Below are 19399 nucleotides of genomic sequence, written 5' to 3'. Positions count from 1 at the left end.
TATTAACAACAAAAGGTAAATTTCAAGTGATTATAAGAATAGCAAACAGAACAAGGCAGATTACTGAGCAAATAAAACCAAACACGCAGACTAAGCTTAATACACTCAAGACACAGGTTACAAAATGTAATTTCTCGCTCTGTTATTTTAGGCAAGTTGCAGAGTTTCTGTAGCTTAGAGGTCCAGTTATTTCTCTTTAAAGACTGGACCCCCTGGCTCAGCCTGGACTCAGCTCTTGCCTTGTCCTCTGCTCGGTTCCTTTGTCTCTTCAGGTACTTTCAGCCGTCTTTCTTCTTGGGCAGGAAGGCAATGGAGAAAGTCCTCTTTGTCTTACTCCCCAACCTTAAATAGAATTTACATAAGGTGGGAAGCCTTTGTCTCCAGTGGGAAAGTACCAGCAGTGTCCAAGGTGGTACTTTGTACCAGGTGACATTGTCCAGTTACCTAGTAGTGTCAAAGCAACTATGAAACCAGGTTTATTTGCAATGTCCACAGGAAGGAACTCCCAGAAGATGGGAGATCCATATCTTTAAAGACTCATTGTCTTTTCCTAATGGCCCATCAAGGCTGATTGCTTACTCTCTGGTGGGCATCTCCAAGTATAACCATGGTTGAAATTGTTACATAGTCAATATTCCTAACTCCAGAAATGATACATGCATACAAATTGGATAATCACATTCAGTAAATCATAACCTTTCCAATTATCTTACGAGTCATCTTGCATAAAATATCTTAGTTATGCCATATTCATATCGTAGGCATATTTCTATAACGAATATGGAGTGTCACGTCACAGGTGAAGCTGCAAGGAAAAATATGTAAATTAGTTGCTTGATGCACCACATTTTGAAGAAAGACAAGTGAAAAAATTAACTGCAATTTTTCTATCTCTGCTGCGTAACATCACACTGAATTTCAATACACTAAAAACCTATCAAAATTAATTACATAAGAATGGCTCTACTGGGTCAGACCAAAGGTCCATCTAGCCCAGTATCCTGTCTTCCGACAGTGGGCAGTGCCAGGTGCCCCAGAGGGAATGAACAGAACAGGTAATCATCAAGTGATCCATCCCCTGTTGCTCATTCCCAGCTTCTGGCAAACAGAGGCTAGGGACACCATTCCTGCCCATTCTGCCCATTGATGGACATAGCCTCCATGAATTTAGCTAGTTCTTTTTTGAACCCTGTTATGGTCTCAGCCTTCACAACATCCTCTGGCAAGAAGTTCCACGGGTTACCTGTGCGTTGTGTGAAGAGATACTTCCTTTTATTTGTTTTAAACCTGCTGCTTATTAATTTCATTTGGTGACCCCTAGTTCTTGTGTTATGAGAAGTAGTAAACAAACTTCCTTATCTATGTTCTCTACATCAGTCATGATTTTATAGACCTCAATCATATCTTCCCTTAGCCCTCTCTTTTCCAAGCTGAAAAGTCCCAGTCTTATTAATCTCTCCTCATACGGAAGCCATTCCATACCCCTAATCATTTTTGTTGCCCTTTTCTGAACCTTTTCCAATTCCAATATATCTTTTTTGAGATGGGGCAACCATATCTGCACACAGTATTCAAGATGTGGGCGTACCATGGATTTAGGGAGGCAACATATTTTCTGTCCTATTATCTATCCCTTTCTTAATTATTCCCACCATTCTGTTCACTTTTTTGACTGCCGCTGCACATTGAGTGGATGTTTTCAGAGAACTATCCACAGTGACTCCAAGATCTCTTTCTTGAGTGGTATCAGCTAATTTAGACCCCATCATTTTATATGTATAGTTGGGATTATGCTTTCCAATGTGCATTACTTTGCATTTATTGACTTTACATTTCCTCTGCCATTTTGTTGCCCAGTCATCCAGTTTTGAGAGATCCTTTTGTAGCTCTTCACAGTCTGCATGGGTCTTAACTATCTTTAGTAATTTTGTATCATCTGCAAATTTTGCCACCTCATGGTTTACCCCTTTTCCTCGATCATTTATGAATAGGACTGGTACCAGAACAGACCCCTGGGAGACTCCACTATTTACCTCTCTCCATTCTGAAAACTGACCATCTATACCTACCCTTTGTTCCCTATCTTTTAACCAGTTACCAATCCATGAGAGCACCTTCCCTTTTATCCCATAGCAGCTTACTTTCCATAAGAGCCTTTGGTGAGGGACCTTGTCAAAGGCTTTCTGAAAATCTAAGTACACTATATCCACTGGATCCCCTTGGTCCACATGCTTGTTGACTTCCTCAAAGAATTCTAGTAGATTGGTGAGGCATGATTTCCCTTTACTAAAACCATGCTGACTCTTCCTCAACAAATTATGTTCATCTATATGTCTGACAATATTGTTCTTTATTATAGTTTCAACCAGTTTGCCCGGTACTGAAGTCAGGCTTACGGGCCTGTAATTGCCAGGATCACCTCTGGAGCCCTTTTTAAAAATTGGTGTCACATTAGCTATCCTCCAGTCATCTGGTACAGAAGCTGATTTAAATGATAGGTTACAGACTACAGTTAGTAGTTCTGCAATTTCACATTTGAGTTCCTTCAGAACTCTTGGGTGAATACCATCTGGTCCTGGTGACTTATTGCTGTTTAATTTATCAATTTGTTCCAAAACCTCCTCTAATGACACCTCAGTCTGGGACAATTCCTCAGATCTGTCACCTAAAAAGAATGGCTCAGGTTTGGGAATCTCCATCACATCCTCAGCCATGAAGACCAATGCAAAGAATTCATTTAATTTCTCCACAATAGCTTTATCATCCTTGAGTGCTCCTTTAGCACCTCGATCGTCCAGTGGCCCCACTGGTCGTTTACCAGGCTTTCTGATTCTGATGTACTTAAATGTTATGTACTTATGTTTGCCAATGCTGTCAGATTTTATATATTATTTTTTGTACTGATAAACCATCCAGTTGAGTTCTCTTGATTCAAATGCCCCAATTGTTTTTTTTTTCCTTATCTACAGTTCTTCTCAGATAAGTGACTATATGGTCAGCCTCTGACTTTTCAGCCTGTTACATGAATTTCTCTCATGAAGGCAGTGATTTGGGCAGGAGTTACTTCTCCCTTTGTGTGTGTGAGAGTCAGCGTTTTTTTCTGGACAGTTACACTAACAAAAATGGATCATCATACTGTTAAGAGTTACCACTTTAAGTTAGTTCCAGTTACTATTGATGCTCTGTTTGTGTGGAATAATTTCCTGCTACTAAACCAATAAAAGGCAACTTTAAGAGCAAATCTTTATGTAACAGTATATGAAAGCAGAGCATTTCTTACCAAGCCTGTCATTTCTCCTGATTGATAGCTATCATGTTCCAGGTTGTTTAAAATGTTCTAGTCACATACAGTATGACCCCAATTTGTCCCAAAGAGCTTAAGAGGCACCTGACACATTTAGCAAACATTGTTTTTTTCATAACCAAGGGAGCAAAAGTGTGTTGTGCACTGCTCTTGGGAGATGACTAACCTTCACTTAATGGGTGAGTGAGTGGATAATGAACGTTCTGAGGTTTTGATTATTATTAGTCTGTCACGTGTTAAGGCTTAGAATTCAAGCATTCACAAGAGCTACTAGTTGCCATTAAGATATCCTTAGCACAATGAACTTTTAAAACTACTTACTTTTCTTCAAACACCTACAGTACACGAAAGTACCCAAACCCAGCACAATAATACAGGCTATTATTGTTCCAATGACTGCTCCAATTATACTGTTCAAAGCTGACTTGGGGGCTGTGAATGAAAAAAATAAAGAAAATTCTGATTCTATGCTTGTTCATGTTAAAAAAAAAATTTAGTGGACTGCACCTACACTTTCACAGTAAGTGATTAACTGGTTATTTTTCTGGCTGAGTATTGGAAATTGATGTAATAAGAAAGTCAAAGTAGGAGCAAAACTTCTACTAGCCACTACACTACTAAAGAAATAACAGAATAACCGCCAGGCACATTGTGTTGTATCAAATCACAGCTTCAAAATGCCTTCCCCATAAGTAGACAGCATTATGGGTATCAAAATGCCCACTTAAAAACTTAAATATTAACAACATTCTATAGAATGAGGATAATAAAATGTAGGGTCAAAACAGCCTTTTGTAAAACACACCTGTGGATCAACTCAATTAGCTCAGAGAGGCCCTAAAATGTGGCATGTGTCACCCAATCTTAGCAACACAAATATATGGCACTAAAATGGTGCATCCAGAAAAGCCCTGATATCAAAACGTCAGACATTTGAAAAGTTGCCACCAGATTTCAACCCCTTCTTTTCACTGAATTGGCTCTCCTTGGCTCCTCTGCCACTTCTCCCACTCCCTTTCTGGCTGGCATGTCAGCAAGCTGACTGTTTTGAATGTCGCTGCATGGCCAGCTCTCCTGCCCTGCTGTCTATCTCAGATGACACCTGGTATCACTGCACTGCTGGGACAGCATAAGGCTGACAAGGTTCAAATTCCTTCAAAAAAGGTCTAGCCACATCATTCTGGAACACATGATATATCAAAAGAAAGGAGATAAGACCCTAAAGGGGATGGATACCTGTGACAGTCAAGGTGCTGTTGAGAAGTAATTTGGCAGGAAATGTTTTGTGACTCACAATACATCTATAGACATTTCCATTATCTTGCAAAGATGGTTGCAGCCTTAGTATGCTAGTGACATTAAATGTGCCATCTTCATTTTCTACAGAGGCTCCTGTGTGGATATCCTCTGCTGCTATACTACTGTCCTGGTTATTCTTTGATATCTTTGTCCACTTAATGTCAACCAAATTTGGATAGAACTTATTGACATCACATGACAGGGTCTTCTCCTTGTCACTTTCTATTGTAACTTCCTTTGGACACAGGCTGACTTCCGGTTGAGCTGTATGGATATAAAGGTTATATTACTGTCATCATCATCAGGGATATTCTGGCTTTTTAACAGTGTTAATGTACACTGAATACACACATTACCTAAATATCTGATATGTGCAGAGTTTAATGTTCATTGCAGGAATTTGGGTGGGGGGGTATTTGTTTTTGGGTTTGTTTGTCTTTTGCTAATCTAGTCATTTTTTCCCGGAAACAAGATCACAGGAGTGAATATTCGTTAGAAGATAAATAGCATTTATACTCATTAGAACTTTAGTAGTTTTGTTATTTTCTGCTCTTTGTAAATAAATATCTACAAAATTAATAGAGTTTCTCAGATTTACAGCATGTTTGGATATTGAAAATGCCACTGCAAGTCTGAGGATTAGATAATGAAAACCTTACCTGGCCAAAACCTTAGAAATTATGACAAACAGGCTATTTAGGTCCATATTTTCCCCTGACCTGCAAAAAATTATGGAAGGGGAATATTTAGACTGATACAACTATGGAGAGGTTGCAGGGGGAAATGAACTGCAGTCTCCTCTGTTTGTGGCAAGGAATGTGATAGTGAATAAGGAATAGGGTCTGTGTACTTTTAAAGACGACTATGATGGAGAGAGAGAAAAAATACCAGGATAAACCCCAAACACATTAGCCTGATGAAAACTGCTAATCCCCATATAAAATCTCCTGTAGAAGGCTGGGCTCACCACACCACCACCATAACTGTTAGCACAGCTTACCCAGGTGCTGTGGCTATTCCACTGATATAATGCAATTCCCACCCCTACCCCATCCCCACAAAGGCTCAGGGGGTGAGGAAACTGGTACCACTAAGATGGACTCTAATCTTCTGCCTTTGGGTCTCCAGGTGATGCAGTATAAAAGAAATGGTACAATGAAGTCACTTACCAACTACTTCTAAAATAGCTGTTCCATGAGCATCAGAAGGGGCAACAATAACATAGCACCTATATATTCCTGCTTCCTTAAACTGTATCTGTGGTAGTGAGAGTGCAGCATTTCCTCTTCTCAGGTCACTGTCAGACATACTGGCCCCATTTCTATACGAAATATGCGCTCCAGCATGAAATGTGAATACTTTTTCTTCTTGGTCTGCCCTCGGAGTCTTAAGATACCAGGTTACTCCCACTTTCTTGATATCCAGTTCTGCTGTATTGTACCCAGAAATCTTGCATGGTATGGAGATGTTATCATTCAGTGACACAATCAGTGGGGTGCTTCCCATCAACACTTGAAGAGTTTCTTCAAAAATAGAAAATGTATATTTGGAGCAATACATCCTAAAAGCAATGTTCCTTTAAAAGAGTTATTATTGGCTAAAGGATCATGCAGTTTTGTAGTAGCTTGTTTCCGCATCCATAACCCTTATAACCTCTCTCTATGGTAATTGAATGAAATCTTTCTTTCCTAAATTGATGATGGCTTTATGAATAACAATCTTTGCTTTTAGTTGAATGAAATAATAGCGATAACACAGGCTAGTTGGGTGGTCCTGACTCTTGGGAACAACAATGCAGGAGGAATTTTAGCAGTGCATACACTGCATATTGCATGTAATACACTGGAGCTTTGTGGTAGAACTACAGCAGCATGTGATGGGGGAAAAAATGTCTATTCTATCTATCTGTCCATCCCAGGGATATATATGGACCCCGTTACCATAATAGCTGAGCACCTCAGACTCTTTTATGCATTTTATCCTCACAGCATCCTTGTGAGGTAGGGAAGTGCTATTATCCCCATTTCACACATGGGGATATGACGCACAGAGAGACTGAATGACTTGCCCACAGACAAGCAGGAAGGGGGCACAGAGAATTGAACGCAGGTGAGTTCCAGGCTAGTGCCCTAAGCCCGGAGTCATTTGTCCATCTCCTTTGAAGGAAAAACTGCCCTGCTGGCTCCCCATCACTGCTAGGGAGAGGGGCACAACATCACCAATTTCTTTTGCCTTCCCCTTGAGGGGAAAGACAAATGAATAATTAATACAGATAGATTACTACAAAAAGTCTATTTTTGGAAATGACTCAGAATTTCACTGGGTGTTTCAAAATATCCAGGAAACAACTCCAGGATCCCCATAATGATCTAAATCTTTGGCAAATCTAAGTGATAACAGTAATAGAAATGGCACCATATGCACATTTTCTTGCTTCGCTGCCTATGGGCCTGCTTGGGGACACTGTCTCCATTCAGGTACATTTCTGCTCTTGTCCCTATTTTCCATTTGCCGTGTTCTGTACACACAGGATGGTGTAATGCATCCTCACCCAATAATGATGAGAACTGTGACCTCAGGCTCTCAAATTTGGGGGCTCCCTCTAAGTCTTGTGCATTCACACATGGTTTAAAGTTACTGATTTTCAACTTTCTGAACTCAGACTCATACTGCTCACATACCAAGAGCTTCAGGAATCCTTGTATAACACTCCATCAGGTGGAGAGATGATATGAGATGGCATGTGCTGAGGCTGACGAAGATTACCAGGGGATAGAGTGGAGGTTGTATCACTTCCTTACTGTACTCATTGCATTGACAAGACCTGTATGGACCATAGGAGGTCTGATGGTGGGCTCAAGAATTTAATTGTTACTGCAGAGTCCTGAAGCAGTGGGGAACCTACCCACCATATCTATGCAGCCAAATTGGGCTCTACAGTTATGGAGGCAACTTCAGCAGATATGGAGGGGGAAACTGATCCCTAATGGGTCACCAAATAATTCATCCCCACCCACCCCCAGGGACAGAATTCATGATTCCTGAAGTGGTAGTGAGGCACTGCATACTCATAGTGCCATGATGTGGGTGGTGGTGGTGGGTTGGTTTCTTCTCTCTTCCCACTGCCCCCAGATGAACTTTAGAAGGACTGTGCTCCCTTATGTAACTTTTAGCTGACAGCACTGAAATTGGCAACCAAGGGAGGTGATAAGGTCAGGCGGACAATTAAAAGGACATTGAAAAACAAAAGAAAAAGAAAAATCTTTTAGAACATAGGAATCCTCCATCCCTCTTTCCATAGCAGTGGCTATGAGATCCTGCTGGCCAAGCCAGGGAGAGGCACTGGGTTATTGTGAGTTGATCTGAGAAGTAAGGATTTAGGTGACCTCCTTTTCTTCTCTCAAACAATTCTCCAACTTGCTTCTGTGAAGAAGAGGTGAGGCGCTTCCACACTGAGCCAACTGTCCTGAGGATCAATCTGCCCAATTCATGGCCAGTTTATGTGGCAGTGAGGGATTACCACTGTCCACTGTTACTAAATAACCAGCCCTGAGGATTTGGTCCACCAGGAATACCTGGCATAGTACTTCCCTTTTACATGTCTATTTTTAGTGGCTGTCTAGCCTGAGAGGCTACAACCCATCTGTGGCTTAAAAATAGTTCAGCTGAGAGCTTCTCAGCTCTAACTCTTAAGGTTTTGCCCAATAGGACGTCTCTTAGATATGAAATCAGTCCCTGGGGTAGAATATTTATGCCATGCTATTGACACTATGTTTAGGTTTGCTCGCATATTACAGTTTGGAGTGAAGCTTTATAGAGAAAATGTGTCAAATTAGCCTTTCCGCTGTTAAAGGCTGTGTGCACTTTTTGCTGTCAATGAGAGGAGACTGTGAAACTGTTCTGAAGGAGCTGGTACGTGCCATTTTCTGACCTCAGGTGATATTTCTGGGCTAAATGCTGCCACCCCATAGCCCCCACCCTCTTGCAGTTTGCTAATGCCCCTTGAATAAGAAAGGAAGGAAGGGGGCCAGAAATAAAGCTGTGTTAGGGAATGGCATGTGCCAGCTACTTCGGAACAGCCCAATAGTAATAAAGACGAGTCCCTTGGCGTGCCAAGGATTTTCTCACAGCTACTCAAAGCCGATTCCTTACTCCAGGAGCATTTGCAAAATGGAAAATTGGGTGGGGGTGATATATGACAGCATGTTGCAGAGAAGTAAAGCTTCAGGTCAGGGAGTGGCATGTGCCATCTACCTCAGAACAGATTAATAGTTTCAGGCATGTGTCAAGTTATTTGGCAGTTACACACCCTCATTACTTATTGCAAGTGAGAGGCCATTACCCCATGTGGGATTGGGGGTCTTGCTCCAATATCTATTGTTACAACATACAAGAGCATTTAGTCGAGTGAAATTTCTAAAACTATAAGCCCGCAGCAATGACTTTTGATGGCCTTTGGAATAAAGCCCTGGGACGAAGGAACCAGCTTCAGCCTTGGGACGCCAGAAGTGTCACCCCTGCCCCCAGACAGACCCACCCACTCCACCTCCGGACCAGTATTCGGGGGGTGGGGGAGGACCAGGACCCTGGGCTGGGAGAATCCGCAGGCTCAGGAGGACCCCAGGGACCCTGCCCCTATATCCCCTTTGCCAAGGGGCAGCCGAAGTTGGACCCGCTCCTCCCCCGCCGTATGGGACCCGGGATCCCTCCTTTACCTGCAGGCTGGAGCGCGCCGCTGAAACACAGGAGCAGCCCGAGCAGCCGGCAGCACTGCCTGGCAGAGCCCGCTCCCCACCCCATGCTCTGAGGTAGGGATGGGGGCTTTGCTGGCCCAGGTCGTGGCAGTGACGGGGCTGAGCGGTTCCCCTTCATTTTCCTCCCTCGGACACGTGCCCCAATAAGGCAGCGCCCCGGGCGGGGATCGGAGCCAGCAGGTGGCTGCTGTGACTATGTAGGGCAGTGACCGGGCTGCAGGCACTGTGCAGCCACCCACAGGTCAGTGCCCCTCGGGCAGCGCCTGGGAAATGTACCCGACCGGCCCGGGCTGTCAGGGGGCTAAGCCCCACTCCGCAGATCGGGAACTGACCCTCAAAGACTGGCACCCTCGTCTCCGTGTCCGTGTTTAGGGACTGTGGCTCAGTGCCTGGGCTGACATAGCAGGTATGTGCTGGACTATTGCTAGCACCAGGGGGCGTTACGAATAGATTTGCAGCCTTTACTCTGGATTTCTAGCTGTTGTGAGTTTACATCACAGACTCCCACCGTCTCATCTGAAAGTCTTTTTTTTTTTTCGGTTGATTAACTGGCCTCCTTCATCAGAGAGCAATATGCAAGTTATTTCACTTAAGTGATCGTCACTTTCTCACACTCCACATTCACAGGCAGAATTTGGTAAAAACAGAACAAACAAAAAACATCAGCCATCTGGTTCTGAGTTCCAATTTTACCCACTTACAAATGAATCTGTACAAAGTATGACTGAGGCAGCACTGTCCCACAAACACTGCACTGGACATTCTTAATTTTTACAAGTGACCAACCCTCTTCCCCACTCCATTCCATCAAAAATCTCTGCCTTAAAAGATTATAAAATCAATGTTTACATCTGTTGGAAATCTCAGAACTCTTACCCAAGCCAAGGTGCATTCAGCTATTGCCACGCCTGGCAGTTGGAGGAAGACAGGAGCATCAAGGATTCCATTCCATTCTCACCAAAAAGCACCATTTTTATTACTCAGGTTGGTAGCAAAAAGTATGTGCAGTGTTGTTTATTGCCAGACAAATGAAAGTCAATTGCATTTTTTAAAAGGCATGTGTAACATTTTAAGCAACATTGGGCATGCTAAATTTATGTTCTGTCACTTAAATTTGAAATCAGATTGTTGTGTTGATTTGCATGATCATTTGGTATTGATTTATCCTGATTGAATGATGCTTTTTCTTAGAAACCAGGTCTAGCATATAGCAGGCTGTTTTATTTAGGGGGTTGCAAAGAATATAATAAATTTCTGATATGTTAACATTTTTAAAACACGAATGCTCTCATCATTTAAAGAAAGGCTCTAACAATGATTATTAATATTAAGTGGAATTTAATAATGCAAGACCAGGCAGCAATATTTGTGACAAAAACAAATGTTCCATGAAGATGTCTGTTTAGGTTATAGTGCTTAATGTCTTAATGAACTAAATTAAGGAATTCATTTAATCTACATGTTGTATTGTGTGGATCCAACCATTGCAAGTGCAATATGCAATGTATGCTTTTCAATACATTAAAACTCCTCTACAGATAAGATCTGAAAACTTCTTGATTCAGACATTAGTCTGAGTTACTGACAAATCATCTGCTGAGCCAGTATGTTTTAAAAATTAAAGTTAGCAAAGACATGGTCACAAGCAAAGCAAACTGCCATTGACTGTTCCCCTGATGGCAGGAGTCCTAGCGGGCTGCACAAGTGCACAAGTCAAGGGGGAGTGGCCAACTTACAAAACTGAACTGCCACCACTAACTGTGTGTCTGAACTGTGGAAGATGGAGCTGCAGAATACATCTTTTTCCTCTTGAGATTTCAGGCACTGATTCTAAGCCAACCAAAGTCAATGGGAGTCTTTGAATCCAGGGCCTCAGGGTGAAATCCAAGCCCCTTTGACATCAGTGGGATTTTTGCTATTGATTTCAATAGAGCCAGAATTGCACCCTCAGAGTTTAGCACTGTGACTAGATTAATGGGCCAAGAAGCAGGTCCAGATGATACATGAAGTTTCTTTTGTCACATGTATGAAGCATCTGTCGATGTTCAAGTTGTGACGTGCTGAGAGATGTAGTCCCTTTTCCCTCCCTGCTTTCAATGCCACCTTTTCATTGACACCTTTCTGAGCATGCTCTCCTAATAGCTATGTGATGCTTCCCAGAGGTACCGAGGGTTGTGAGGTATGGAGCACAGAAAAACCTATGCCAGGAAAAGAAACTGGCTGGACTTCTTTTTCAGAGTTTACATCTTCTCTAAGGTAAGAGAATTTTATTATTCTTCAGCCCAGGCTACCAGCTGCCAATGATAATGGAGCTGGCACTGGTCCCTTTCAGTGGGCATATGAATGTCTTTTGCAAAAGTATTTGCATAATACATTATGGAGTTCTGCTTTAAACATAATTAGTGTTACTTGTAGTTTGCTGTACCATGTTGAGGATTTTTTGTGGAGTTAAAAGGGATATTGTGTGTAAGGGTGTCATCTACTCTACAACTGCCCCACACTACAAGAAGGATGTGGAAAAATTGGAGAGAGTCCAGCGGAGGGCAACAAAAATGATTAGGGGGCTGGAGCACATGACTTATGAGGAGAGGCTGAGGGAACTGGGATTGTTTAGTCTGCAGAAGAGAAGAACGAGGGGGGATTTGATAGCTGCTTTCAACTAACTGAACGGGGGTTCCAAAGAGGATGGATCTAGACTGTTCTCAGTGGTACCTGATGACAGAACAAGGAGTAATGGTCTCAAGTTGCAGTGGGAGAGGTTTAGGTTGGATATTAGGAAAAACTTTTTCACTCAGAGAGTGATGAAGCACTGGAATGGGTTACCTAGGGAGGTGGGGGGCATCTCCTGCCTTAGAAGTTTTTAAGGTCAGGCTGACAAAGCCCTGACTGGGATGATTTAGTTGGGAATTGGTCCTGCTTTTGAGCAGGGGGTTGGACTAGATGACCTCCTGAGGTCCCTTCCAACCCTGATATTCTATGATTCTAACTATAATCTACTCAGGAGACCCAGATACAGTCCATTTCTGGTGTAGATGGTATCTAATCATATCTTGCTAATCAATTTGGTTGATTGCTAGGATGTTTGGGTCCTAGCCACACTTTTTTTTTCTTTCTTTTTTTTTTAAATATAAGTGGACTATGGCTGTAGATTGGGCCTAAGTGACACATGCAGCCGTTTAATGTGGAATAAATTGAAAGAGTCTATGATGGCTCTGTTTTGTGATGTAAAGAAAATAGTTTTGCATATGACTGAAAATTCATCCACTCCATGAAGCCCAGGGTGACTTGCTTAGACAGTCCCATAGTACTTTGAAGTGTTTGGCACTTTTTTTTGCTGTGTATTGGTTTACATCAGAAATAGTCAGAGACCTAGGTATAATGAGATTGTAGCCATGTAAATATCCCCATAAATGTGAATCTTCAAAAAATTGCCAAATTATTGTGCTCCAGAATGTACTTTTTCATTTAGGGCTGGTCTACACTTGAAACACTACAGCAGCACAGCTGCAGCGCAACAGCTGCCCCGCTGTAGCACTTCAGCGTAGACACTGCCTACAGCAACAGCAATTGGAGGGGTTCTCCTGTCTGCATAGGTAATCACTGAGAGGCGGCAGCTAGGTCGACTGAAGAATTTTTCCATTGACAGATTGTTAGTTACACTGGGGGTTAGGTCAGCTTAACTGCGTTGCTCAGGGTTAGCTGGGTTGACCTAACTTTGTAGTGTAGACCATGCCTTAGTCTCTTGCCTGCATGGTTGGTGAAGATAATATTCAGAATATAAATCAGTTAAACAGATGCAGTGATGTCTGCCTGAGTCTGCAGCTGCCCTGAAGCAGCTGGTCCAAGAGATGTGAACTGCACCATTCATCTCCACTGGGTTGTTAAAATGAAGTCTCATATCATTTCAAATGTCACCATTACAGATCTTCAATTCAATACCCAAAATGGGGGCAGGGTGCAATTGGCAGCTAGCTTGTCAAGAATTACTAGTGTGAGGACCAAGTAATTCAAACTGCCCTCCCAAGCTTAAAATGACCTCTGCTCATAGATGATGGGAAAGAGATGTATTCCCTCTCTGTAACAAGCATCCAACTATTTAATAAGGAACAGTTTGGGGTTTTGTTACCTATCTACCTGCCAATATCTGTATTTTTTTCCTGTAGCTTCTGCAATGCAATTAAACATTGACAGTACCAAAATCTACGGCACATTTCAAAATTGAAAATTTGGGGGCATTGTACAATAAATTGAATTTAATATCAAATTTAAATAACACAAGGGATATTGTCTGAGCTGGACTGCTTGGAAGCAGGGGCGGCTCTATGCACCAGCTAAGCAAGCACCTGCTTGGGGCAGCCCATTTGCAGGGGCGGCATGGGAGCTGAGAACCAACAGGCGGCTCTGGGAGCTGTAGTTCCTTGGTTAGCTCCCTGCCTGTAGAGCCAGCCCTGGAGCAGGGAAAGAACTACATTTCCCAGCATTCCATTGGCCACTACCAATGGGAAAGGAAGGAGGGAGACCTCATGCGGCAGCGTGCTGTGAGTGGAGAGTTGCACTGTGAATGGTAGGGAGACCATATTTTAACATTCAAAAAACAGGACACTCCAGGGGGAGGGAAGCCCCATCCTGCCACCATCCACTCCCTCCACTGCCCCCCACAGAAACCCCAACCCATCCAACTCCCCCCCGCCACTCCTTGTCCCCTGATCACCCCCTCCTGGGACCTCACCCCCTATCTAAGTGCTGCTGGTCCTTGTCCCCTGATTGCCCCCTCCCAGGACCACTGCCCCTAACTGCCCCCCAGGACCCCACCCCCTATCTAAGCCTCCCTTCTCCTTGTCCCCAACTGCCCCCTCCTGAGACCCCCCCAACTTCCTCCCAGGACCCCACCCCCTACCTGTCCCCTGACAAACCCCTGGGACTCCCATGCCTATCCAACCGCTGCCTGTCCCCTGACTGCCCCTGAACCTCCGCCCCATCCAACCCCCTGCCCCTTGATTGCCCCCGGAATCCCCTACTCCTTCTCCAACCCCCTAGCCCTCTTACCGTGCCACTCAGACCAGCGTGTCTGGCTCTGCGCAGCTCCAGACACGCTGCTGCATACATGCTGCCATGTTCCCCCACAGAGCCCACAGTCCCCCCCACACACACACACCCAGCACCTGCCTTCCAGATTTGAACACCTCAAAATTCAGGAGTGCTCAAGCTCAGTTTGGGCAGCTGTTACTTCATTTCTCCCAAATCAAATATACTGATCCACTGTAACTTGCTGTAGAAAAAGTAGGATAAAATTGAGCAAGAAATGCTTCCCAGTGGTTATTAGGACTGGAATTGCTATTTTCAACAGCCATTGCCTTGTTTGTTTGTTTGTTTAAAAAGAAGACAGTGATATTGCATTGACAAATTCCCCATAGAAAGAAAGAGTGGAACAAAAGAATAATAAAGGCACCTCAACTTTTCCTCCATGTATGGAGGACAGTCTTATAATATTCATCCAGATATCCTCCAATCACACAAGCTGAAAATTGTTCCACTTTACTGCAGTTCTGTAACCACATGGGAACCAATCCTGTCTGTGTTCTGTGCACATCCAAAATTCCTGCTGAATGACCCGCCCTGGGAGTGAGTTACCAGTGACCCAGAGCTGCGGCGGAAGGAGGGTGCAGGTGGGGGGAGGAGAGCCCAGGGCTGGGGCGGCAGGAGGTGTGTGTGGGGGGCACTGGTGGGGGAAAGGGAGGAGCCAAGCGCTGGGGTGGCAGGGGGAGGGGAGAGAGCCCAGGGCTGGGGCAGCAGGGGATGCTGGGGGCGGGGGTGTGGGGGAGAGCCCAGGGCTGGGATGGGGGGGCAGCCAAAATTTTTTTTGCTTGGGGCGGCAAAAAACCTAGAGCCGGCCCTGCTTGGAAGTAAAGGTGAATAGAGCTGCATAATTTCAAGGTTTCTGCTGCAGTTTTGGGGTCCCAGTCCCTACTGTGTAAATTGCATCTTGTGCCCTTGGGATAGTAAAGGAAGAAACCCACTGTTTCAAATTCACTTCAAAATGAGACCCTAATTCTGCAGTTGATAGCATGTGGGTGGACTGCTATCCTGTATGGAGCATTTATGGGACTTAAATGCATGCTTTCATGAATAGGGATATTTTTGCTGAATCAGGGCAAGAAATCATTTTATTTCAGATTGGAAGTGGCAGAAATGTGCTGTCTGGGGTTCTGTGGGATGTATAAATTTTTAGATCTTAATCCAGATACCAGTGGACAAGCATCCATGTTATAAAGACCACCTTTGTGGTTGTTGGTGGTTGATCAACCTCATTGGCATAGATGGCATTGATTTGATTTGGATATAGAGATTGAGCAACCCTCTTGCCCAGATACCATTTCCTTGAAAGGGACAATATATAGCTGAAAATATATTGAAATGGAAATTGCAAGGGGCAAAAAAAAATTACCCATGTCCTTTTTATCCAATGCCCCCCTTTCTCTCACACATGCATGCTCTTCATGATAGTAAACCAGGAAATCTTAATTCTGGCGTTTCCTAACTTTTTAGTGTTTGACTTTGCATCCTTAAAATTCTTTTCATATTCTTGGATGAGTTTTAGTATAGTTGATTTCAGTAGGATTCTGGAGTTGATAGAAACATTATTTTTAAAGGTTCCGGTTGCATGTGAGCAAATTGCATTTTAATGTTTAGAAATCTTTTTCCAAAATGTAATTCACTTTCATTTGTATTTAAGTTCTAAAGAGTCTTTAATAAGTAATTCTCCTGTGGAAATGGAAACAAACACAGAACCAATGGATCCCCTGAGTGCAAATGTATCTCCACTTGCAACACAGCCAGAGGGTAAGTGCACTGAAATTATTCAAATTATGTGCAAATGAATAACCGAAGCAGAGTGGCTTAAATGAGTAGAGCATTGGACTTCCCGGTTCTACCATGGGCTTCCAGGGAGATCTTGGGCAAGTCATTTCTCCTCTTAGCACCTCTGTTTCCCCATTGGTAAATGGAGGGTAAGGATACTGACCTCTTCTGAAATGAGTTTTGAGATCCATGGAAGAAAAGCACTGTATAAAAGCAAGCTATTAGTGTTAATATTAACTTTACTTTTTATTAGTCAGTGAGACTTGGGCAGAGCTTTTAGTTAGTTAAGATGGCCTTTAGCCTCTTGAGTCTTTGGATGCAGCAGTGAACAGTCTGTGTGCCCTTCTCTCCCTCCTGTCATCTAGCTTTTCCAACATATGCTCAAAGTGGATTAAAAATTACCAGCTCAAACCCATGTTACCCCACTTCCCAATTGCATTGTTAATGAACATAAGTGCTAGAATTCCAGGATCTTCAGACCTATCTATGGGCTTGTCTACGTAGGTAACTTACCAGGAGACCTGTACCAGTATGATAATACCAGTATAACTCCCTGTGTGAATACTCTTGTTCCAGAATAAGTGTTAAAATGAGTTATATCAGTAAATTTCCCTGTGTGGACAAGCCATCTGTCTGCTTTCAACCAAAAGAATTAAAGGGTGATGCTTCTGTATATATAAAAAAAATTGCAATGACTCTTTTTGGCCAGTGTTTGAGTAAATCACACATCTAACTATTCTCCTAGTCAATCCCTGTCTCTTTAAATTTTATAGTCCATTTTTAGTTTGACTGGGCCTTATTTTTTTGATCCATGCAGTATGAAGTCAATTACTACTATTATGGTTCTTTTACCTCCTGCCTAAGCTGCTTCCATTCACAAGTACTTTGCTATAGAATTGGCGTTCTAAGAGCCATAGAAGAGTGAAAAAATAATTGTAGAAAGATATTTTGACTTCTAACCCTCTGAAGGAGACTATATAGTTAGACCTGAGCTTCAGATGAAAGTCCCAAAATACCTTTAATTTGAAAGGAAAGTCCCCTAGACTAATAGCATGCCTAGTAAGACAGAGATCAGGTCAATGTGAAAGATGGGGGAGTAGCTTGGAATAGGAAAACATGTAACTTGCAATCCCACATACCGGGGGAATGTTCCAGAATGCAGTATGGTAAGCTTTGATCAAATCAGCTCTCTGACCATTGTAATCATGCGTCTTTTCATTCCTTGTAATCCTAATCTATAAATGTTTCAAAGCAGTGCACAGAATTTTGTGGGAGCAGTAGAACTCCCATTAGAGTCAATATTTGTGTGGCTAAAACCCCATTTGCTGCTTTGGAAAGCTTTGGGATGTGAGGATGTCCAGAAGTAGTGAGGATATAGAAATTTGCATCAGTCCTTCTGTCTTGTTCCTCCTTGAGTTAGGCACTGTATACAAATTCTTACTATATTCTCTCATTTGTATTTATTTAGGCTGCTGCTGATAGAAAATTGGTATAATGAAACTGACAGGGTCCCAGAGAGACTTGGGTGTTCAGATCAGTCTCCCTCTTTTTCCCTGAACCATGGGAGTGAAACTTGAGATTGCACAAGGGGTTTTCAGTAAATGTATTTAGGGCTTACTTTAGGTCAGCTAATTTATTATTACCAACTGTTGTTTGAATTGAGGTAGCACTTGGAGGCTGTAATCAAAATTGCGCCCCCTTTGTGCTAAATTACAAACTTGGAGGTACACATAGTTCCTGCCTCAAAGAATTTTAATTTTAAAGGAGACATCAAAAACATTTGGGGGAGAAGATGGGGAAAATAGTTACAGGCATGTTTATTTGCAAAGACAAAACAAATACCAGAAGTCCCTCTGGGCATCTGTCATCAGTTGGGGTTGGTTTTTTTGTTTTTGGGGGTTTTTTTTTGGTAGGCATCTTGAGAAAAGTTGCTCTTGAGGAAGGATTTAAAGGAGAACAGAGTAATAGATTTATGGACTAGTTAGGAAGGGTGTTTCATGCACTCTTTAGTGTTGCTCTTTATGGCAGTGCTTATGGAAGAAACTGATTAATGGGTAATGAAAGCTGACAGAGTAGAGATACTTAAGTTGTGACGGTCTGTAAAGACCAGAAGTTTGAATTTCAAGCAGTGAAGAAAAGAGAGCAAGTGGAGAGACCCAGAAGTGGGAGAATATTCTGGCCATGTCACAACCTATCTGAGAGGACAAGATCCAGACCAGAATTTTAGTGGTATGAAGAGAAAAGGGGTTAGCTATGTTAGGGAGTCAATATTAGGAAGATTTGGACATGGCCTGGATGTTGTGCAGGTCTTGAACAAAGGTGGAGTCAAAGCTGACAGCCATATTACGGACCAGAGTGACAGGAAGGACAGCAGGTGTCAGGTGTGATGGAGAATGGGTGGAGTGGGGAGGGCTTTGGAGGAGACAGCCTGCTGTGCCCTTCAGATGGCCAGGGACATGGTGGACTCGGCAGCCAGGGTGGTGGTATCTTCAGTGGTCGAGGCGCAGCTCTTGGCTTAGGATTGCAGGTTTCTACCAGGAGATGCAGACGTCTATACAAGACCTTCCTTTGACAGAAGTGGTCTGTTTTCTGAGCAGGCTGATGTGAGGCTGCACGAGATGAAGGACACCCTGGCTATTCACACACTGCAGTCGGTGCTTAAACCATTCTGGCCGCCCCCTCCGTTGAGGTCATGGCAGTCTCACCCTGGACCTGCAAAAAGAAAGGACAGGGACACTACTTTTAGTCGTCACTGCCCTTCTACCTCCCGCTCATCTGCGCAAACCGGCCAGACCAACCATTCTGTGGGGCAGAAACACTCATTTTGATGGCATGGTTGAGAGTGACACCCCAGTCAATTCTCCAGATCCACTGCTACTTTTCCTCAACCGCCTGTTCCCCTACCACTCAGCCTGGTTGCAGGTTATGTCAGATCGCTGGGTTCTGGATATAATATCATGGGGCTGTACCCTGAAATTTTTGGCCGCTGCTGCCCCCCACTTCCCTGTCCCTCTTCAGGGACCCTTCTCACGAGCAATTCCTTGTTCAGGAGGTCAAGAACCTCCTGCGTCTAGGGGCTGTGGTGGAGGTTCCTCAGGATGTGACAGGAAAGGGGTTCTACTCCTGGTTCTTCCTAATCTCGAAAGTGAAAGGAGGCCTCAGATCAGGGGTGGGCAAACTATGG

The 19399-nt window shown here is 43.3% G+C and overlaps 2 protein-coding genes across 11 annotated transcripts in view; both read right to left on the bottom strand.

The window, feature by feature from the left end:
• Positions 1–680: 680 nt before the first annotated feature.
• On the bottom strand, positions 681–9487 carry LOC120404749 (natural cytotoxicity triggering receptor 3 ligand 1-like). The gene is made up of 6 exons (XM_039537710.1): positions 9319–9487; positions 7285–7427; positions 5773–6126; positions 4541–4867; positions 3626–3736; positions 681–805 (listed from the first exon to the last, which is right to left on the bottom strand). Exons 2-6 carry the CDS (start codon positions 7316–7318, stop codon positions 789–791), a joined length of 843 nt encoding a protein of 280 aa, XP_039393644.1. The 5' UTR covers positions 7319–7427; positions 9319–9487; the 3' UTR covers positions 681–788.
• A 7982-nt stretch (positions 9488–17469) lies between these two features.
• The window catches only part of LOC120404838 (sodium/hydrogen exchanger 10-like), a 304962-nt gene continuing 303032 nt past the window's right edge, over positions 17470–19399 (bottom strand). For all 10 annotated transcript variants that reach the window (XM_039537846.1, XM_039537852.1, XM_039537849.1 and 7 more), the window contains one exon: positions 17470–18927. In XM_039537846.1, the coding sequence (XP_039393780.1) occupies positions 18874–18927 (54 nt within the window). In that variant the 3' untranslated portion in view covers positions 17470–18873. The remainder of the gene's footprint in view (positions 18928–19399) is intronic.

The sequence above is a fragment of the Mauremys reevesii genome, linkage group 4 (assembly GCF_016161935.1).
Source record: "Mauremys reevesii isolate NIE-2019 linkage group 4, ASM1616193v1, whole genome shotgun sequence".
NCBI lineage: Eukaryota > Metazoa > Chordata > Testudines > Geoemydidae > Mauremys > Mauremys reevesii.
This window is presented reverse-complemented; position numbering and strand designations above follow the sequence as displayed.

Coding starts and splice junctions, on each gene's coding strand:
- LOC120404749 (XM_039537710.1), bottom strand. CDS start 7,318: ATGGAGTGTTATACAAGGATTCCTGAAGCTCTTG. Junction 6,127..7,284: donor AAGGATTCCTGAAGCTCTTG/GTATGTGAGCAG, acceptor CTATTTTTGAAG/AAACTCTTCAAGTGTTGATG. Junction 3,737..4,540: donor CAGCACCTTGACTGTCACAG/GTATCCATCCCC, acceptor TTTCATTCACAG/CCCCCAAGTCAGCTTTGAAC.